Genomic DNA, 23,238 nt, shown 5'->3' on the forward strand with positions numbered 1-23,238 from the left:
TTATGTCCTTAAAACTTTTTACCAAGGCTCACTAAAACGTAATTTATGCAATTGCTGTTATTGCGAAAACTGTAATAAATTAATATGAAAATTCGTTTATTAAAAATTAAAACATCATATTTTTTCCTGTCATTTCACTTTGGCCAAACTACGATACCACATTTGCTTTTTCGTGAACATTTTGTAGGTAAGTCATCAACACACACCCCGGACTGTTTAAATATTGCCTGAAAAATTAACCTGGATACACACCGTGTAATTAGGGCTGATTTAATAACCGGCCATTAAAGCCACACCATGCACTGTATTAACAAGTGACAATGTTGATATACTCAAGTAAACGGAATACATCAAAATTACCCATGTAAGCGTTTGTATTTTGTTATGTAAAAATAGGTTTCAGCAGTAATATCAGCAATATGTAACACTACGTACAACATAAAGTGTGGTAAAACTAAAATACATCTATAGAGCTATTAACATGAAGTATAAATGTTGTAAACAATGACTCATACAGTGACACTGACATTCTGTGCACCCAGTGGTCATTCACAAACAATCTTAATACAAGGCAATCTGTAATACTTCATCAATACTATTCATGGATTGGCTTTATGTTATACACAACAATGACTTACAAAATGCGCAGTATACTCACATATATTTAAAAAAAAACATCTAGTGTACATGTCTAGATTTACAAACATCAAGTCACAGTGATGAATTACCTGCCCAGACTCTTTAATGTAGTAACAGTAAATCAAATAAAGTCTTTAAAATACAAGTAATCCAATCCATGGCCACAGAAGGGAGCTTAACTCTGATGGTTGTCAGTCTGTACTTGTATGTATGCCCAATAATACTCATAAGGACCAGTTCCAGAATATATTGTGTGGATAGTTCAGGTACCATGTAAGTAATGCTGAGTTCTGTTAGATGATAGCCAGTCCACATTATTGACAATGCACTCTCCTTAAAAGAGTTTCCATATTTTAAAAGATGATGTACACATCCATTTTTTCGTTCTCAGATAAGTTCTTCTGTTTCATATCCACTGCGTTTAAACCTTGAATAAATTCAGGGACATGCGAATGAATGCTGCAGAGTCTCTACACAATCTGAGCTTTGTGAATGGTTGGGCTATGGGGAGAAATGAGAAGTGTTGTGGTGGCTGGGAGCAGAATGTTATTGGGTTTTGACTTGGGCCGTAGTATGCCATTAGTGCGCTCAAAATGACATGAGAGTGCCTCTGATATCTGAGAGCTCGCAGTCTCGCTGCCTCCATTTTCAAAACCGTCAGGCTCTAAGCCCCTGTGAATTCTTAAATTTTCTTCCGTAGGGCTGAGAGAATCCTCTTCCTCTTCATCTGTAACGACTGGGTACATGTTTATTAAGGGTGAATGATGCCCTCTGCTGCCTCCTTTGCTGCTTGCTCCTGATTGCGGTCTCCCCTCTGCTATGAGAATAGCACTGCCATTTCGAGATCGGACAATTTCAGCGGTCTGTTCCATCAAATAAGAAGAGGGGTGGAGAGGAGGGAGGAGTTGGGTTTCCTGGATAGAAAAGGTAAATGTGCAATGATTCAATAAAAAGTCAAATATTATGCATAGATGCTAGATGTTTTGTTACACATACAGTGTTATATACAAGCATTTGCAAGGAATCTATTGTAAGTAAATAATTTGATTCCATTTTAATTAATGCTTAATTGACATTACTACCTTACTACTATTTGTTTTTAAGAAATTAAGTATTTCTTTTTAATTATTGGAAATATATAGGCATACTACATTTTGGTAACAGGGTTGCATGAAAAGAAGATCAAATTTTCATGCACTGTTTAGACTAGTTTAACCATAGATATGTATAAAGGCTAGATGTGTTACATCGGAGTCTCTAACGTCATCACCTGGCGGCCATCTTACCACAGGGCGATCGCTCACTCGTAGCATTAAAGGGATAGTTCGGCCAAAAACGATATTAAACCCATGATTTACTCACCCCCAAGCTGTCCAAGTTGCATATGTCCATCGTTTTTCAGACAAACACATTTTCGGATATTTTAGAAAATATTTTAGATCTTTCTGTTGATTTAATGTAATGTTACGGGGTCCAGCAATAGTCCACGACCTTCAAGTCCAAAAAAAGTGCGTCCATCCTTCACAAATTAAATCCAAACGGCTCCAGAATGATAAACAAAGGTCTTCTGAGTGTAATCTGTGCGGTGTTGTTGTAGAAATATCCATATTTAAAATGTTATTAACTTAATTAACTACCTTCCGGTTGCGCCGCCATCTTAGACTCAGGAGAGAGTATTAGCGTAGTGTACGCACTTTTCTTAGTGACGTATGACAAATTCGGAGGGCGGGGGGACCATAGATATGTATATAAAGGCTAGATGGCTCGTCCGCGCTGCTGGCCAATTGAGTGCAACGTCCGCATTTTGGCGGCCATCTTACGACAGGGCGCTCGCTCACTCGTAGCATTGAGTTTTAATGATGCAGGTACTTTTAAATGACCATAACTTGCTTAATTTTTTACCGATTTTCTAACGGTTTGGTTTGTTATAAACGTCAAAGATGTACCTATGACACTGCATACCTATACTAAAAATAAAAAATAAATTCATGAAACATGTTAAAGCATCCAGAATTATAGCCACGTTAATAACGTTTGTAAAAACCCAATCCGTTTGAAAATCAGTAGAAAATTGAGCAAGTTATGGTCATTTAAAAGTACCTGCACCATTAAACTCAATGCTACGAGTGAGCGGGCGCCCTGTCGTGGGATGGCCGCCAGGTGATGCCGTTAGGGACTCCGCCTTGAGCCATCTAGCCTTTATATACATATCTATGGGGGGGACAGTGCAGCAGCAGAGAAACTCTGTACGCTGCGTAAGCTCTCATCCTGAATGCGGATGACTCCATGATGGCGGCGCTACCGGAAGGAAGTTAGTTACATTAATAACATTTTAAATATGGATATTTCTACAACAACACCGCACGGATTACCCACAGAAGACCTTTGTTTATCATCCTGGATCCGTTTGGATTTAATTTGTGAAGGATGGACGCACTTTTTTTGGACTTGAAGGTCGTGGACTATTGCTGGACCCCGTAACATTACATTTAATCAACAGAAAGATCTAAAATATTTTCTAAAATATCCGAAAATGTGTTTGTCTGAAAAACGATGGACATATGCAACTCGGACAGCTTGGGGGTGAGTAAATCATGGGTTTAATATCGTTTTTGGCCGAACTATCCCTTTAAAGGACATGTTTGGTATTTTACACTTAAAGCCCTGTTTTCATATTGTTTATGATAAAATAGAACAGTTTGACTGAAATTTCGACATATGCGGCTGTCCCGAGTATTTTGGGGTGTTTGTCGTTTCACCTCCCATCTCTACAATGGGTGTATAGGTGCACTGGAACAATCCTTCCTAAAATGCATTAAACTTTCGTTTACAAAGACGTGAAAGAGTGGTCAGGGGTGTTCACTGATATGCTCACACAAAAATCGCTGCAAAATGCGCATTCCAACAGGTTTTATCGTAGTTTTTGCCAACTCCATTGACTTGTATAAGATGTGCTGCTGGTACTGTATTACTCCACGCCGGGAACCTTGTTTGCATTCTTGCAATTGGCAAAGTTGTATTATCGCCACCACCTGGGCTGGAGTGTCACCATTCAAGCTCTCAACGGAAGAATATACGGGCATGTTGAAATTTCAGTCAAAACTGTTCTATTTCATCATAAACAATCTGAAAACAGGGCTTTAAGTGTAAAATACCGAACTTGTCCTTTAAGTTTTAATGGTGCAGGTACTTTTAAATGACTATAACTTGTTTAATTTTCTACCAATTTTCAAACGGTTTGGTTTCTTACAAACATTATTAACGTGGCTATAATTCTGGATGCTTTAACATGTTTCATGAATTTTAATCAAGAAAATTAAGCAAGTTATGGTCATTTAAAAGTACATGTACCATCAAAACACAATGCCACGAGTGAGCAATCGCCCCGCGGCAAGATGGCCGCCAATTGCGGACGTTCCACTCAATTGGCCAGCAGTGCGGGCGAGACATCTAGCCTTTATACATATTTATGACTTTAACCATCACACATAGATTAACAACACTTCACTAAATGTTAAGCATGATTCACTGAGCATTTGTTTAAAAAAGTTTATTTTAAGGAATATTATATCATACTCATTAAAATGCCATTCAGCAACAAGACATTCAAACTCCTAAAATTCCATGTACCTGTGACATGTTACTCCCCTGCTCATAAGACTCCATCATCAATCGAGTGCTTTCTCTGTCACCTCTCTCCATCATTTTCTCTCTACCTCTTCTGGAATTGTTATACACCGCAGGGCGGCCGAGTGAATCCACTCCTCCCAAAGTGGAACGACTATCTCTGGAGCGAGGACGTTCCAGTGGAGGTAAACGTAACACAGAAAAAAAAAAGTTTAATTTTGACCTAAATTTATATATCATAGTAAATGTATGCTGATAAAAAGTGTTATAAAGCTAAGAAAAAATGGCAGAGACAAACCAGTGAAGAGAGACTAGTGCGCAAAGTCCCCTCGACTCTTAAAGCCTGTGTGTCGTCCTTTTTAAAGGAAACAAAGAAAGTTTTAGGCTAAATAATATACATCATACAAATTCAAATGCAAATGTAAGTCCCTTTGGGTAAAAATGTAATGTACATGCCAAGTGCACAACTATAAGGGGTGGTTTCCTGGAGAGGGATTAGCTTAAGCCAGTGCTAGGCCTTAGTTTAATTAGGAAATATAATTAGTTTTAACAAACATGCCTTACTAAAAACATTACTGGCATGTATTTGGAGGCAAAACAAAGGGCACGAATGTATTTTAGTTGCATTTATGCAGCAACCCCCCACCCAGAATGGTCAGACAAAATCATACAGTAATGGCTCTGGGGAGAGGGGGGTGCAGAGCCCCCTCCCCACACTCCAAATATGATTACACTTGTTAATACAATAATCGCAAAACTTCCAAAAAGGAAACTGTATGCTTTTAAATCTCTCTCTCTCTCTCTCTCTCTCTCTCTCTCTCTCTCTCTCTCTCTCTCTCCATAATGTGATAATCCATTTGTAATCGTATTGATGGCTCAGTCGTATTGAAAACCCTTCGTGTTAACACCTTAATGAATACGAGTGAGGTCGATCGGATGTGAATTTTGATCGTATTGAAAGGGGTGGTGTAGTCCGATCATCAGGAGAAAAATGCGCATGTTAACGCGTAAATCATAGTATTTTCTCAATCAGATGCAAAAATACATTGTGCACATGCACAGAACATTTGATCTCAAATTCACATCTTATATTAACTTTATCACATGATTCTTGTCACACAAACATGCAATAGCAAGGCAATGGCAACACTCATTATTAAGGTAATGGGGTCACGCGCTGTACATTCTGCAGCATTCATGTCTTTTATAACATTAGAACATAAAGCAATAAAATAGCGTTATCCCTGCTGAAAAAACAATAAAACCATTACAGAAAATTCTAATGGTTTCCATTAAAATACCAATAGGAACCATTAGCTTTTACCATTAAAACCACTACACTGTGTGTTTTGGGCCACATTCCATTAGAACCAATACATAGAACCAATACATACCATTAGAGACCAACAACAACAACCAATACACTGTAGTGTGTTTTGGGCCACATTCCATTAGAACCAATAAAAGTCCCAATAAAACCATTAGAATTTTCTGTAATGGTTTTATTGTTTTTTTCGGCAGGGATGCCTTTTGAAAAATGTGTTTTCATTGCCCATATCTGAAAAATTCTTAAGAACAACTTTCTCCAACTTAGCTTTGTACATTTATAAATATAAAACGTGAACTCGACGAGAGATGCTGTGCCATGTACTTTTTTCGAGTTCAGATTTGGGCTACTGTTTAAACCGTCTCCGCTTGGGTTTTTTTCTACAGGTTAAAGATGAAAAGATTTTGTTTATTAATTTATGGTATTTCGGCTGTAAATAGTCAGTGGGTTGCTTTTGGGCTAGTTTTAAATGTCCAGTGAGACAGTTTTGATACGCGAATCTGGCATCCCTGGCTGTGCGCTTGCGCAGACGTTCGGTTTGGATTATAAAGAATGTACATGTAAATGAACATTTTAATCAGATTGCAATGTTTAGGGTGCATGCACACTGTATTTTTGTAACCTTTAATTTGGATTAAATTCAGTCAGATTGACAAAATATTGTGCATGTAAACATGTCTGCAGAGAGCCGCATGAAGTTAAACAAGCCTTTTATGGCAGAGGGCTATGTTGAGTCAGGTTTTTTATAGGGAGACATATAAAAAATATTCTGCACTAAAAAATGTATTCATTCAATTTACTCAATTTGTTTATTTAAGCTACATTTAAACAAAAAATTAGAAAAACAAAACAAAAAACTTTTGTTTAAATGTAGCTTAAATAAATTGATTGCAACCTCTTACCCTAAAAAATTGAGTCAATTTAATGAATATTTTTTTTGAGTGTGGGGGTGTGGAAGGATGGGAATTGAGGAACACCACATTAATGTAAAAGGCCCAGGAAAATGTCATCAGGGAGCCCTACGTGACGTCAAAAGAAATTTGGAAACTTAAGTTTAATATTTAGTTTTGTAATGCAATGGCATAAAGACATTGTTTGGTGTGGCTTTATTGGACCACTATGTTTTAAAAGCATTTAATTCAAGGGACACTAACAGTCATTAAATGACTAAACTGGTGGACAAAATAAAAAGTGTACATGTGGAACTGTACCGAGTATCTGTTTTCTGAAGGAGTGGATTGGACTCTTCTAAACGAGGCATGTCTTGAAAGCGTGCTGATTTCTTCTCTGAATGAAAAACAGATTGACATAGAAAGATTGACACACAAGTATACAGTACTGACATTCTCATCTCTAATTCTAATTTCTAAATCTGAAAATAAAATACTCCTTACTTTTTCTCATCCAGTTCTATGGCCAGCTGGTGATTTTTGCGTTTATAGTGGCGGTTTACTGAAATGATCACTACGATGAGAATGAGAATGACCAATGCAGCCACACTACCAATAATAATCATCAGTAAATAAGGTGGCGGAGGTGGTTCTGAAAACATATGCACACAAACGTAGATATTATGAATTATCCTTTATAAAATACATCATTTTGACTCTAAATATGCAATTCTTTAAAAATGTAACAAACATTTTTACTTAAATCTTTACCTCAGAATATAATATTGCTTTTGAATTTCATGGTGCTTTCACAGTTTTCACCCCATTCATTTTGTTAAAATTTTTGCTTTGGTGTTCAACAGTTATAAGCAAATGATAAAATTTAAAAGGAGTGGAATAACACAAAGGTCAGTAATCTATGAGAGTCTATGCCTTATTTGTCATTTTATAGGCCTTATACAAACAATTGCATGATATTTTCACTAGATGCCAGCACTGAGCACTAAATGTGAAAAGCAAATTAAAGAATCAATGGGATACGCACCCATTATACTTAATTTAGTCTCAGCTTTCCCAGATCCCACCAGATTGGTAGTTGTGCACACATATTCTCCTTCATCTGTCAAACGGATGGGCCTATCAAAACGCAAGATACCACCTTCCACAGTCACACCCTCTGGTAAATCCAAACCTTTCCTATATAAACAAGAAAATAAGGCTTAATTTCCAAAATCAGGTCATTAAAAAATTGAGTGATTTCTCAGATACTTGAATGACCTTTTAGTACACAATAAAATCTATAAATGGAGTCTTGCAAACTGTTTAATTATATCCACTAAAGTAGGAAATGTCTTCATAAGTTAATATGTGGGAAATGCCACTCTTGGTCATTGTTAAAAAATGTAACATTTATTTTATTTTGTATCTTATGCATTGCTTTCATGTTCTCTTTCCTTTAGCAACATAAGACTTATTCAGCTAGCACTTTTTACTATGTTCACAATGTTAAATTAGATGATGACTGCCCGGCCAAGCAGTATCCTTTAAAAATGTCCCAATATGTACCATTTGGGTACAGTTTGTATACATTTAGTACCAATAGGCACTCTTTAGTTCTAATATTACCTCTTTAGGTGCAAAGGTGTACTTTTTGAAAAGCTACAGTGACCCATTTTTTTCTGACAGTGTAAATGCACATTGCGAAGCCAAAAATGAAAATTCTGTCATTATTTTCTCATCCTCACATTGTAAAAAAATACTTAATACTTTTTTTGTTAAATCAACTTAGATTTACAAGTCATGTCAACTTACTATTATTTATCTTGACAAGAGATTAGTTGTTAAAACTTATAAAATGAAGTTGACTTTTTTCAACTATATTTTATAAGTTATAACAACTCACCTGTAGTTATAACAACTCATCTCTAGTCAAGATAAATAATAGTAAGTTGAAAGGACTTTGATTTGAAATCTGAGTTGATTCAACAAACATTTTTAAGGCAGCAAAGTATTTTTTACAGTGCAAGTAGTACACTTCCATAGTGTACTAAATGTGCTTTATTTTCACATACTAATTTTGTACTTAATATACTAAAAATTCATCTTTAGTACTTCTTAAGATGTTCTTAAGATTATCTAAGTGTACTTATTTGTGCTATTTTGAGACACCATGATGAATATGAACTAAAATGCACTTTTAACATACTATCTCTGTATTAAAAATGTATTTAGTTAACACTTGTATTAAATTTGAACTCAACTTTCATACAAAGATGGGTTCAAGTTTACTACAAGTGCTACCCAAATACATTTTGAATACATTTTTAACACATTTCAGTTCATATTTAGGGTGTCTCAATATAGCACAGTGAAGTACACTTAGATGATTATCTCAAGAAGTACTAAATATGAATTTTTAGTATATTAAGTACAAAATTAGTGTGCGAAAATAAAGAACTTTAAGTACACTATGGAAGTGTACTACTTTTTCACCTGGGATGTTATCCAATTAAATAAAATAAGACTAGAAAAGATGTTTAAAATTAATTTCATGAAAAATCTTAAAACTATGCTTGGCTTAACTTGATTAAAAACTTTTCCGAAAGTATTAACAGAATAAGAAAAGGTTTATCACAGTAACAGAGGTAATACAATCTAGTAGTAGGCTATATGTTTTCGCATGTTGTTCTAAACCTGTATGAGTTTCTTTTTTCTGATGAACACAAAAGAAGATATTTTGATAAATGATAGTAATCACATAGCTGATTATAAACATTGACTCCCATAGAAGGAAAACAAATATTATGGTATATTGTGATAAATGATGGTAAGCACAAAGTTGACGGTACCCATTGAATTCCATCGTATTTGTTTTTCCGACTAGGAAAGTCAGTGTTTACAATCAGCTGTGTGCTTATCATCATTTATCAAAATATCTATCTTTGTGTTCATCAGAAAAAAAGAAATTCATACAGGTTTAGAACAACGTGAGGATGAGAAAATGATGACAGAATTTTCATTTTTGGGTAAATTATGCATTTAAGATAAGAATACTATGCATTATAGCGTTATACTTCCTGCTATCATTGCATTATAAGAATTAACACCATAGGTTTAAGCTAAGTCACAAATGCAATAGACATACTATGTAATACTGAATAGAAATTATTGAAGCATTCAAAGTAAGTCCTTGTAAAAATGTTTAAACATTCACATTTTCAAAAGTTTGTTGATCTGTATATAGTAGAACACAAACAGGCCCAGTGTTTTTGGTAGACAAAGGCATATGTGTGTGCATAGCTTATACAAGGAACTACATGAAACATATTTTTCATACTGTAGTTCATACGGTATCACAAAATTTGCATAAAGACAGCGATACCACTTATTCCGGGACACAGATAAACACAGAGGCAAAATCTCCTGACCTCTCTTTCGTCAGCGACCCATTCATCTCTAACTCATCCCCTTTTCTCTTAAACCTCCGTGTGAAAGTCACTCCGTCTGTTTCTGCACAAGTTGCAACACGACACCCAGGCCACGGTTACTTCATTTACTTTGCATTAACAGCAGGCAGCCAGAGAACAGGTTTCCCAACTCGAGAGCGAGAATGTTTGTCTTAAGACAGAGTTTGGAAGTGTGTGATCATCTTAATGTTCACGTTTACACCCCCTTAGTCACTGATACTAAAAAATGCAAGAGAATAGGCGTGCAAGCCTGACTAATAACCTCAGACTTGTTTGTCAGTTGACTAATGAAAAAATAATAACTGCTGTGTGTATTCAGTGGCCACTCAGCGTCTGTGAATAAAATGTGAGATTTTTGTATCGAATCAATAAAATTGACGGTTTAGTCATAAATTTAGGTCACTGAACTTTTCTTTACTTCCACACCCAGATATTTCTCTGGTATGCTGACATAGAAGCCAACCAAAACAGCATTATGGAAAAGCTGGTCACAATACGCAGACAGGAAGACAAACAAAACAAGGAGACACATTTGAAAACAGACAGACGTACGGTGGTTTATAATTTACCTAGTCCAGCTGATCTCGTGTGGTTTTGGGTTTCCTTGACCTTTACATTGTAGCGTAGCCCCCTCCTTGCCAACATACCATTCGCCCTCAGAGCCAGGAATCAATGCATCTGGAGGGTCTTTATGAAAGCATGCACACAAACACAGAAAACAATGTTGGAACGTTTGTGATAATGCACTCAAAATAAGCTTATCAAATAAGATAATTTTATTGCTGCAGTTCAAGTGGAGATGAATCAGACACACAACATAGTGACAGTATCGATAAAAACAATAAACCGATGCCCGAATGCAGAGCCCACAGGTCATAACACATCTGTGGATCACAATAGATCACATTTACATTTCGCAATTTCAATGCAACTGCATTCTGAGTCACATACAGATAGTGTAAAGCTTAACGTGTCTATAATTTTGTATGTGATGCAATATTCAATCACAGTACAGCACGGAAACAACAATAAAATGAATTGCACTTGGCAGCTTTCGTGAATATTTTGGCAAGTGTTTACACTAGCAGGTAGAAACTGCACAGAGATCAGAGAGATTAGGTTAATTTTTAAAGGAAGTACAGAGAAAAAAACACCAGCAGCACTTCTATGTTATTGTCCGCAGTTCACTATTAAAGAAAACCAACTTGAAGCTGGTGTAGCTGAATATAGTATCGCCAGAATAACGAGCAGTAAGCAGAAACATACAAAAGTGAGAAAAGTGAGTGGTCTTATTTAAATGAGGTCACAATCTGACTGTTGTAGTTCTTAAAAAGTGTTTATTTATCATTTTTCATATCATATAACTTAGTAGTTTACTGTAATCTCATTATATCAGTATATTATATCTATTTCTCACAACTGTAATATAAAAAGATATTATTAAGTAAACTGCGATCATTTATAGGCCTATGGTAGTCTTTATTGTATTTTTTCTTTTAAATTAATTTCTTTCTAGTTTTTTTTATTTTGCTAAATGTTTACACTAACAAATATCCATCTAAAAAACATAACAAAAGACTCACAATGCACTACAAGATTGTTGACGATCCTCTTGGGGCCATTTTGAGATGGGTGCCAGACCAGGCAGTCCAGCTTCTGACCATTCATGCTACGAAGTGGGTGAAGGGAAAACTGGATGGAGGCCACCCCATCATCAAAGGTGCGGTTCTGGCTCTGACCCGGAAGCTCTGTGTCCCAGGAAAGGGCTGCCATTGGCTTAGCCACAGAACGACATGTAGCAGCCAGACGAAATGTCTGGCCCTCAACCAGGATCATGGGTTCCAGGGAGGTAATAGGCTTGGCTGTTATGTGGCAAAGATAGGATAAATGGTAAACCAAAAAGAAGATAAGTTAAAACTTTACAAAGCAAATAAGATAAATAGCAAATTTGGCAGCAGTGGGTATGTCTTAAGTCTATCAGACGTGCGGACACAGCAAGGACCTTTGTTATTATAGTCACAAAACATGATACTGTTGCATTCGCTAACCGCCTTTTTGAAAGAGAAAGCAGCAGCTATTGAATTTTCATTCAAAGCGAATGTACACTGTCAAGGTCTATTGTTACTCCCATTGACACGCTAGGTGCTGTTTTGAGAACAAATACTGTAAACATCCCATTGGTGTTAGCTTTGTGGTTATCAAACTATCGCAGTTTACAAAAAGGTACATTGAAAGGTAAAAAAAATTGAAAGTGAAAAAACTGCAGAGCAGGACTGTTGCATAGAAATGAACCACAATTCTTTTTATAGAAAACATCCATCCAAACCACAAGCATTACACTAAAATGCAATGCTTAACCAGTCGGACTACAGTAACGCGACAACCAAGCTACATTTCTGACCCGTTCTTAATGATGATGTTATTAAAATAATGTATGAGAGTCTGAGCCAAAACTACAATAGCTCATACAACTTTTACCATCTCTATTTACAGTTACCAGCCTATTTTACAGTGATATACTTATATAGAAGATGTGAATGAACTTACTCCATACTGTGAGAGAAATCTCACTCTCAAAGTTTCCTGTGGGGAAGGTGGCGACTTTGCAGATGTATTTGCCCTCATCTGAGGGATTTGTACCTATAAGTATCAGAGCAGAATCTAATATTGGGTTGTTGCTATCAAACCGCACACGTCCTAGGTATCCAGCATTTTCTGAGAGAGAGAGAGAGAGAGAGAGAGAGAGAGAGAGAGACAGGCAAAAACGTGATCTAAATGAGTTACAGATCATTAACTTTTTAGTACATAAGATGGCATATAAAGATGCTTTTAAAGCCTATAGCAATGTTTACTGTATATATGGTGTGATTGTGCAAGATTTCCCCATTTTTTGGTCCCTATAAGAAAAAAACTGCTTATAAAGCACACTAAATGATAATTTAATGCAACAATTTAGATAATTTAATAAAAAAATTTGAACATGTAAAATGCAGAACGTTTGGTTAGGGGTTAGGAGTTTGTACATAAAAGTCATTAGAAAGGCCTCATAACATGTTTTGCAGTTACACTTCTGTTTTACTTTCATATTACTTTCACTGAAAAAAACAACTTGTAAAATTTACTTTAAAAAAATCCTCATAACAATTTGCATGAACTTTTTTTTAAGTAAAATGTACTGCTTTTTAAGTACAACTTAACTACTAAAATCAAATAAAATCTACTTAATAATGCATGAAAAACATGTGTTAAATAATTAAGTAAATGTTACTTCATTTTTTTAGAAGTTAGATTTATTTTAATAGTTTAGGTAAAGTCTATAAGTTTTTATTTTGAAAATTGAAGTATTGCTGTCCTAAAAATATTAAATGAATCGTATTTACTGTTTGTTATTTTCTTTAACATAGTTCTGGACCTAGTTATTTTTAGTGTAATAAAAGGCATTATAACACAAAATTCATGAGTAGTCACTCACTGTAAAAAATCCAACTTTAAAATGTTCATTCACAAAGAACATTAAGTAACTTGAACAAAGATTTCTTTGTTGAAGGGCGTCAATTGATTATTTTGTGTTCACTGAATGAAAAGAGCATAATCATTCAGCTAACAAATATTATTTTGTTGACTGGACTTGTATAAGTTTGTATAAGTTTTTGTCCAATTCGTTCACCCAACTTGCCAAACTGAGAAATCTGAAAAAGCAATTAAAAAAAAAACAATGGTCGGAATGGTTCCCAGCATGCATTGCGGCATGTTCACTTCTTTGGTTAATATTTACTAAAAAAGATGACTGTTTTAATGTTTGCTGGATTTAATTATGTTGTTATGTTGTTAATGTTAGTTATATGTTGTATTTAGAGTAATTTTTAAAGAATTATGTTTGTTCATTGTTACCATGATTGAGATTGTGTGTTCAGTATAGAGGGCAGCACAATGAGTTAGCGCGCATCATTGTTGCCTCACAGCAAAAAGGTCTAAAAGGTTTAAATCAGACAAAGACTTTGTTTATGAGACCTTTCTCTGTACACTCCCACAGTCCAAAACAAGTAGATTAGTTAAATTTGGATATACTAAATTTCTCTTTACCCAACTTAGCCACTAGTTGAGTAAACATAGAAATTTGCTTATCACCTAATCAGTTTAAGTTGGTTCAACTTTTTGGTGTAAGTTGACATTACTCAGTAAATTGAGTTAGGTGAACTACATCATCCAAGAGTTGAGTAAACTCAAAAAAGCTGTGCAGCAAGTTGCCTTGAAAATTTAAGTTAAGTCAACTTTTTATTTTTTACAGTGTTCATGAATTTTGTGTTATAATGCCATTGTTATAATAGTCATTGAATAAACTTGATTCTGCAAAGAAACGCACACAAACTGCGTTTTTGACATGCATTTTCAGCACTGTGGAGCGAAATACAAAATAATGTTCTAAACAGGGTTCATGTAAAGAAACACTGATCACCTGAACGGTGACTTCACAAAATTATCATTTACAACAAAACAACATCAATATTATAAGAGCTTAAACCTTTATGACATTTTATTGACAAATATTTAAGTAGTTAAAGTTCTTATCAGTTCTTATTCTGTGATAAAGCTTAAAAAATAAAAAATATTCAGGCACAAAGGATTGTGGGTATTCCTTACAACATGTGCAAATAAATGTAAGTAAATTTTACTTGAATTTTTTTAGTTTAATGTATTTAATATTCTTAAGTTAAATTAACTAAGTTTTTACTTGAATCTGCTAAAGTTTTGATTAAAGTGTACTTAATTATTTTAGGACTATGTGCAGTGACTATAAAACATTTAAATAATACAAGAAAATATCTAATACGACTTACTATTCCCACACAGTTCATTTTCTACATGAATTAATTGTGTATTTATCATCATTTTACTTAGGAAAATCTAGTTCTCAATAAATGTTAATATTATTATGTAGAAATTATTAGAGTTAATCTAATATATATTACTACACAAAAAGTTCGTTTTTTTCAGTGTTGGTTTACACATTAAATTTGATATTGCAGTACTGCTCAAATAATAAATGAGTGTTTTTACGTTTTTAAATGAATATACTAACATTTACATTTAGGCATTTAGCAGACGCTTTTAAACAAAGCAACTTATAAAATAGAGAAAAAACAGCAAAGCGATTTGTCAGGAACGCAATATGAAACAGAAAGACTAACTTTTTCAAAAAATGGTCCCTAGCTGTCACTGGGGCAATACTTTAAACAAGTACACCATTGCACCTAAAGAGTTCATATTGTACCTCAGGGGTACATACAGGTACAAAATAGTGCATATTAGTACCTAAATGCTGCATATCAGGACTTTTTCAAAGGACACTGCCCCCAGTCACAGCTAGGGACCATTTTTTTGCCAGTGTACAGTATAGCAAGGTATACACGGGAATCAACCCATGACCTTTGTGCTGTTAATTCAATGCTTAAACAAATGAGCTCCAAAAATAAAGAACCAGATACAGTAGGTTTGTTTTCACAGACAAAGCTTAAGCCTAGCCCCAGACTAAAATGCTTAAAATAAATCAGTGCCATTGTTTTCTCTCAAACTTCCGAAGAGTAATGTTTTTATGGGAGACGTTATAAATGTCCTAACATAAATAAAGCCTAATCCTGGCTTAATATAAGCATTGTCTGTGAAACCAGGCCTCAAACTAACACAACTGAAATGCTATTTCGTACAATCAACATGTATTAAACGTGACTCTAACCCCCTTGCAGGTCATGTAGAGGCAACTGACAGCTCACCTCAGAGTAAGCTTTTATATGTATTGTCAAACACGGGAACGAACACATTAATCTCTAAGCACTTTATGGCATCATTAGTACAGCAGTGCATGTATGTAAAATGTCAAATGATTTGGAAATAGTGTTTATTACTTACAGGAAATAAGACAATGATTTAGCATACAAAGAAAAGAATGAGACAGATTCACAAATATAATTTTGATTGTTAATCATGATGCTTAATTGTAAAAATGGTTTACCTGTTTGGCCTTCGCTGAAATGGACGGTGATAATCTGTTCCTCATCCCCGTTTAAATTCTTTCGAATCCACGTCACCTGCACAACCTTAACCTCGCTGTTCGATGCATTGAATCGACATGGTAAGCGTGTATTCTCCTCTGCCGAAGAGTACAGAGTCCAGGGGGACTTAGATGGTTCGAGAAATTCTTTTCCACTAACACAGCCTACTAAAGAGAGAGAGAGAGACAGATAGAGAGATGGTCTTTATGAGATAAAGCAAAAAGTAACTCAAAGTTCATGCATTACTGTAATTTTTGTGTGAGTGAGTGAGTGAGTGAGTGAGTGAGTGAGTGAGTGAGTGAGTGAGTGAGTGAGTGAGTATTGTTTTTAGTCCCATGACTAAAACATTTTGATACTAATTAAGACACTCAATAAATAAATAGCTAACTACATTCATCATAATACTAATAATAATTACAAAACACACAGTGAAAGAATATAGTTCATTACTAAACCTGCTGGTTAATTCAGTCAGAATATAAAGCCATCTTTTCATTTGTACTGAAAAATATAATGCTTCTTATTTATTATCCTGTTGATATGAATATTTACTTAAAATTATATTGAGCAAACTGATAATAACATAGACTCATCTTTTCATGTTACGAAGGTAAAATTACCTTTCAAAATGTTTTTGGACTTGGGAATATTGTGAATGTTCGAGTAAAACAACGTAAATCGACTGATGCAACATGCACCATAACAATAAACATAGGTGCCTGTTCAGTGAGTGTAAAGTAAACAAGGATAACTATCTATTGAGCATATTCAATACCTCATAAAAATAACAGCTTTGAAAAGTAATATTATGGTCTTTGGAATCTGTTTTTCTAATCTAAACTCTAGACTGTCCAGGATCTCTACATAATAATTTGCAAAAAGCAAGACATTCAATGATCCATCCCACTTTGGTAATCACATTTTATACACTCTAAAAGCGTTGGGTCCAAAAAAGGTCAAGCCCAGCCATTGGGTTAATGGAACCCCCCCAAAAAATATATTTGACCCAGCAATGGGTTAAATCAACCCAGCATTTGTGGTTAAAACAACCCAGCATATGTTAAATTACAGCCCAACTGGCTGGGTTTCGTCCCATTTTCAAATTTATCTTTGTATTAACCATTTACAAACTAGAGTAAAATAAAATAAGACAGACAGACAAAAAAAGGGAGAGTAAAGCCCCCCAGTAACAGGAGTGGTTATGATCAGTGTTGGGGAAAGTTACTTTTAAAAGTAATGCATTACAATATTAAGTTACTTCCCAAAAAAGTAACTAATTGCGTTACCTAGTTACTTTTCAAGGAAAGTAATGCTTACGTTACTTTTAATTAACTTTTTCTTACTTGGCTGACGCTTGATCTCTTTCAAGCCTTGCAGGTGTTTTTTTATGATCGCAAAAATGTCAAGCTCTGGCCTGCCATCTCCGTTTCTGACTCAAACTGTTCCCGCACAAAGTGTGTAAAGGGGGTCGCTCACCGGACGCGCAGCTCATGGCCGCGCCGTTCTAAAAAAAATGAATACATTGTTTTCTATGAGTGTACGCACACCGGTGCCGACAGGTGGCGCCTGTCTGCGGCACCCAGCTACGACTCAGGAAGTTGCTCAAATCCCTGTCGCGCCGCAGAGGGCCACTTACATAGTTTAACATTAAATAACATCACATTTGTCCCAAATCATTAACGATTAACATTGGCTGCTAAAGTATATTTTTCATTTGGAAGTAGACGCTATATCACTAAGCTAGCGCTATTTAATGTGCACTTCCGGTTCTACGATACCTCCTGGTTGTCCTAGACATGACTCAACGCGGCGCTGCGCGTCCGATGTGTGACCCCCTTAATTCTACGTTAATATGTTCAGTTTAATTCAGTACAATATTTTATTTTTAAATTGAATTAATTAAACTGAAGAGTAAATATTAAAACTCAAATATTAATGTGTAGATTTATAAAATAATGCGTTACTTTACTCGTTACTTCAGAAATGTAATATTATTACGTAATGTGGGTTACTTGTAATGCGTTACCCCCAACACTGGTTATGATACACTGTATTTCAACACAAATCTTCGGTTGATGAGTGAGAGACACATGTTAAGAATTCCAATGGGATCATTTCTCTAATGATCTTATGCCATGCTTTCAGAAATGGGGGTCTGTCACTTATCCATCAATATATATTTTTCCTAGCGTCAAAGGAGAGAATATCAAACAGCCGTTTGTTAAATTTACTTGGCAAATGTGTATTAGGGATACTCAAATAAGAAAGAGGGGGTCCTGCTGCAATGTTAAATTAATTAGTTGACCCATAATGAAACATTTTTGACCAGTAGGTCCTAATTACAGAACAGCGTTTCGTCTCTTTTTGACCCAACACTGGTATTTAAGTCCGATAAGTCCTGAAACACTTACCAAGAAGCACTTCAGAGCCACCGAAATAACAACAGATGGCATTTATTTGCTAAACTGCTAATCGTGCACGGTAACTTTGCATAACATGACCCTTACTTGTTTATACTACTTTATCACTTGTTTATTTTTATGACTTATTCTTCATATAATTATTTTACATTCTAGTGTGGACAGCAAAGAAAGAATTTCATTGCGCAAGGAACATGTGCATATTACGTCAAACACTTTGAAACTATCGATTTAAACATGGTTTATTATACACCCTTATCAACTCAAGTACCCCTTAACCATCACCAAACCTAAAATGTGAGCATACTAACAAACGTGACATAAGTATTTACCCGTCAACAGCCATGGAAATCACTGTACTACACTGCATACAAAAACTTGTATGGTGTTTAATGTTGGCAACTGTTAATGTTTACTGAAGCAAATTGCTTGTAATTGCAAAGCACTACACCTCATAGTGGTGATACTTCATAACATCTTAAAGTGAAATGTACCTGCATAAAAAAAAAAGGATGTGGGTGAAAGGCAAATCAGGCCTAACTTCCCTCAGTATGGTGGAAACCAGAACCTTTCATATTTCATTAGCTTATTAAACAGGCTGGGAGAACACAGTGGGAAGCAGACATGGGAAGAGATATGGATAACAGAATACGAAAACAGGTGAAAGAAGGATGATAGAGATGGGTACAGATGTCCGAGAGTGAGTTAATGGACGACAGCTGCTCAACTTGTTGTGTATCTCATGGTTAATTACTTTTGGGTGGCAGATGAGCATAAGCAAACACAGTCACTCATAGTCAGTGTACGGTACACACATGGAAGGTTCAAAAGGTTAAAAAAGACCCACAATATGTAAAACACTGCAGACATATAGATTTTATGTGTGAGTTACTGAATGATTTTTATTTAGTTAGTTTCTTTTTTTTATCTGTGTACCCCGGTGACTGGTACTCCAATTTTGCTTAAAAGGAAAACACCACCGTTTTTCAATATTTTGCTATGTTCTTACCTCAACTTAGATAAATTTATACATACCCTATATTTTTTCAATGCATGCCCTTAATTTTTGTACAGTGTGTCGTGACTGTGTTAGCATTCAGCCTAGCCCAATTCATTCCTTAGGATTCAAACATGGATGAATTTAGAAGCCACTTCCATGTTTTCCCTATTTAAAGACTGTTACAGTAGTAGTTACACGAGTAAGTATGGTGGAACAAAATAAAATGTGACGATTTTTTAAGCGGATAAAAATGAGAACTATATTGTATGGTGGAAGAACACTTAGTTTGCAGCACTTCGACCTTGGCGCGCAGGAACCTTATCACTACTCGCGCAAACATCCGTCAATATTACTGCACCAGAGGTCGAAGTGCTGCAAACTGCTCTTCCGCCAGTTCAGAATATGTTCAGTAACTGGAGAGTTCTTTATTTTGTTTTTCATATAAGTACTATTTATCTGCCCGTTCTCCCACCTTACTTGGGACTGCACAAGAAAGGGATTAAGGATAAATCATTGACCGTCAGATTTGAATTTGATCTCAAGACTTCAAAACACTAGTGACACCAAGATTTCGCTCCTCGGAGTGTTGGGAGAGTGACAGAAGAGGCTTCTTGAGGAGTGTAGCGAGTAACTTTTATTAAGTGTCACTGTGGCAGTGTTATGGACTTGTGATCCGGGTTTGATTCCCCTTCAAGGCAATACATTTTTTAAAACTAGGTTACAGTAAGGGTATTATACTGTAAAATGGAACTGCGGTATAAGGGCATCATACTGTAAAAAACATGTACAGTTATGGTACTGTAATGGGGCAGTTACAGTAACTCATGGGCAAGTTACCGCATATATACAATAAAAAGTTTAACAGTGTAACATAAATTTAAATCTACGATAAGTTACCAACAACCAGCTGCAAGTAACACTGTAATTTCAACAGAATATTCTCAATAAATTAATTACACTGCTGAAAAACAATTCACATTTTGAAATTTGCTTCACTGCTAAAAGCATAACAAATAAAATGTATTTCATTTCATAGATATATTTAATTTTTCCATTTTATATGCTTTTATAACACCGTTTTATTCAACTACAGTAGCACTACTGCTGTTGTTGTTTTACAACAGTCTACCGCAAATTCAAAAACATACAGTAAAGCACTCTAAATTAAATGTTAATACCCATAATGCAATGCATATTACAGTAATGAACTGGAAAAGAAAATGATGGTATTTTACTGGGCATTTTGTGGTAAGTAACTGTAGAAATTACAGTTAAGTCTAACAGCGTGGTATCTACTATTGACCCAACAATGGGTTAAAACAACCAAGCATAGGTTAAATTACAACCCAATTGGTTGGGTTCGTCCCTTTTAGACATATAATGCTGGGTTGAAAATAACCCAGTATTTTTTTTCGAGTGTACCCAGTGCTCACTAGCTTCATGTTTTTTGATGAATTTATTATGTTTTTTGGCATACCTGCGCTGCATTAATAGCACAAACAAATTTTTTAGAAAACTATGCAAAAAGCGTCTGTCATTCACATAGTGAACAGAATTTGTTTATTAAATATTTTGTCTCGTTTGCTAATTCTCTAAACTCCATTTTACACACTGTACACAGGAACCCGAAAGATTTTACTCTAATAAAAGTTCTGTTTAGGCCTGGTCATAATCTATTAAGTGTTCACTAAATGCGACTTTCCCCCTGCAGCAACCTGGGGTCAAGTACCATGCTTAAATGATCATAGATCTAGAAGGTGATCCTAGCTTTAATCTTTGTAACTCTTTAGTAACAGTGTCACACTTATTGGGTCATTGATACACCTGTCTTGCACTAGAGGATTGCATGATGACAAAATTGGCAAACCCCTCCAAAAATATGACTAATGATGAATGAACAATGAGCTGTAAAAACCTAGTTACTGGAATACTCATGACGACATGTCCTGTTTGTCACTGTCACACAACATGATTAATCCAAACAAGGTGTTTCTGAATCAACATTAATAGTGGTTGTCATGTGTTGCCTAACCCTACCTCAAAAACAGAAGACAATGATTGGTTGAATATGTTTTCAACCCTTATTCTACACCTAAAATCAGATCATTGGTGTTTGTGGGAATCTAGTCCCAGGACCTAGTTTATGTTTAAGCAGCAAAACGGCTTTATCGTATGAATAACCCTGACTCAGCACACTGACACACGCGCACAGAGAAAGAATACATAAATATATGTCCTATAACACTGATAAATATAAGTTAAGTCCACACCTTCATCCTTATCACACCTCTAGTCTCACACATTTTAACAAGTCGATGAAACACACCTTTGTGTTGTGCATGCGCAAAAGCGGCGAGTGTGTGCGTGAGCAGGGGAGCGCCTGTCTGTCACCCTGAATCACACACACACCGCAGGTTTGTCATGAGAACCAGTTCTTCCAGTAATATCAGACAAACTTTAACGTGTTGTGAAGTTCGGTTTCACCCTAATTCCTAAAGCAAACTGTTACACATTTAAAATCTTCATTCTCGTTTAAAAACGTATTTATATTCTAGAATGTTTCTCACCCGAGTTCCAGATGATCAAAACAGCAAGAATATACGAAACTGTCTTCATCGTCCTCCAGTGTGTTTTTTTCACTCGAGTCCAAGTTATCAGTTTGGAGATCTCAAGGTGATATTCATTATTAAAATACCAAAACAGTCTTGCAGTCAATTGCTGATTGTAATCCCAATCAAACCAATCATAGATGTTGATCCCACACGAGACGTTGAAAGAGGAGACTCCCATATGAAGAATTCGGGGTTTTTTTTAGGAACTGCAAAGCATCAAAATAAAAAAATCCTGCTGTTGTTTGAGAATCAACATATCTAGAAAAAAATGTTGTCGTTAAGAACGTGTCCAAATGTACAGATTTTACGAAGTGAAAGTCTCTCCATGCGTAAATCTTCAGGAAAGCGTCCAAAAGCTCTAATCACTAACACCTAAAAAGTCGTTTCGTTAACCATCTGACATTTGCTTTGAAATTGCATGAAAATCTTTAAAGAGAGCGAGAGAGGGAATTTCTTAAAGACACCTGTTGGAAACGGCAGCTCTCCATTGCGCAGTCTCGCACATGTTGTTGCGCGCACTGGAGAACTCAACTTTCCAGTTTTTTAATCCGGGTGTTTCTTCCCAATCTGATGATTCAATCATGGTACAGATTTAATATTCTGTAATTGCTTAATCGTTTGTTGTCTTTAAATGTTTGTATTCATCTGAATAACTGTAGGTATTTGATTTTACTGCTATATGATTGAGCGTCAAAAATCTCAATAACAGATGCGCAATTATTGCACCGCTTCAAAAGAAACCAAAAGTAGCACAAAACAGGATTCCTTTTAAAATATCTTTAAATTTGCAATTCTAAAGAATCTTTTTTGGTTTATACAAATTTCTGAGAAATTTATCAAAACGTATCAGCTCTCATTGTGATTTGCTGTAACTGTCAAGACGAAATACATCAATCCACTACAGTACAGGTGGTGCTCTATAGATATTCAACATCTGGGTTCTAAGATTTAAACAGTATCCTTTATTTTTTATAGACCGAACATAATACAAAGATACAATTTGATTTATTGCACAAGTGTGGTCACATAATGTCTCCATAGTTTTTGCATAAAATTGCTGGATGTTTGTATTTATTTTGACACTAACATGAACTTTGATGTATCTGGTTGCATTCTTTGCCTAAAGGTAAAGGAGCACCAAAAAACTTTAAACCTGTTTTCCCTCCTGAATAACAGTTAAAGCCTGGGGCACTTTGGATGTATTCA

General features: G+C 35.5%; 2 protein-coding genes across 3 annotated transcripts in view; one reads left to right on the forward strand and one right to left on the reverse strand.

Moving 5' to 3' along the window:
- Positions 1 to 102: 102 nt before the first annotated feature.
- On the reverse strand, positions 103 to 23,118 carry nectin4a (nectin cell adhesion molecule 4a). 2 transcript variants are annotated; one of them, XM_073859835.1, is made up of 11 exons: positions 21,988 to 23,118; positions 15,961 to 16,164; positions 12,498 to 12,665; positions 11,534 to 11,812; positions 10,520 to 10,637; positions 7,529 to 7,680; positions 6,988 to 7,135; positions 6,805 to 6,880; positions 4,573 to 4,621; positions 4,270 to 4,451; positions 103 to 1,553 (listed from the first exon to the last, which is right to left on the reverse strand). In XM_073859835.1, the coding sequence occupies exons 1-11, from the start codon at positions 22,208 to 22,210 to the stop codon at positions 1,110 to 1,112; spliced, it is 2,043 nt and encodes a 680-aa protein (XP_073715936.1). In that variant the 5' UTR covers positions 22,211 to 23,118; the 3' UTR covers positions 103 to 1,109. The 2 variants fall into 2 exon arrangements, with proteins under 2 accessions (XP_073715936.1, XP_073715935.1); XM_073859834.1 differs by having other exon boundaries at positions 15,961 to 16,167; positions 21,988 to 23,035.
- Positions 1,427 to 23,238, forward strand: part of focad (focadhesin) — a 205,073-nt gene continuing 183,261 nt past the window's right edge. Inside the window, exons 1-2 of the mRNA XM_055196326.2 lie at positions 1,427 to 1,566; positions 4,383 to 4,451. The gene's annotated coding sequence lies outside the window, so the exon portion shown is untranslated. The remainder of the gene's footprint in view (positions 1,567 to 4,382; positions 4,452 to 23,238) is intronic.

The sequence above is a fragment of the Misgurnus anguillicaudatus genome, chromosome 21 (assembly GCF_027580225.2).
Source record: "Misgurnus anguillicaudatus chromosome 21, ASM2758022v2, whole genome shotgun sequence".
Classification (NCBI taxonomy): Eukaryota; Metazoa; Chordata; class Actinopteri; order Cypriniformes; family Cobitidae; genus Misgurnus; species Misgurnus anguillicaudatus.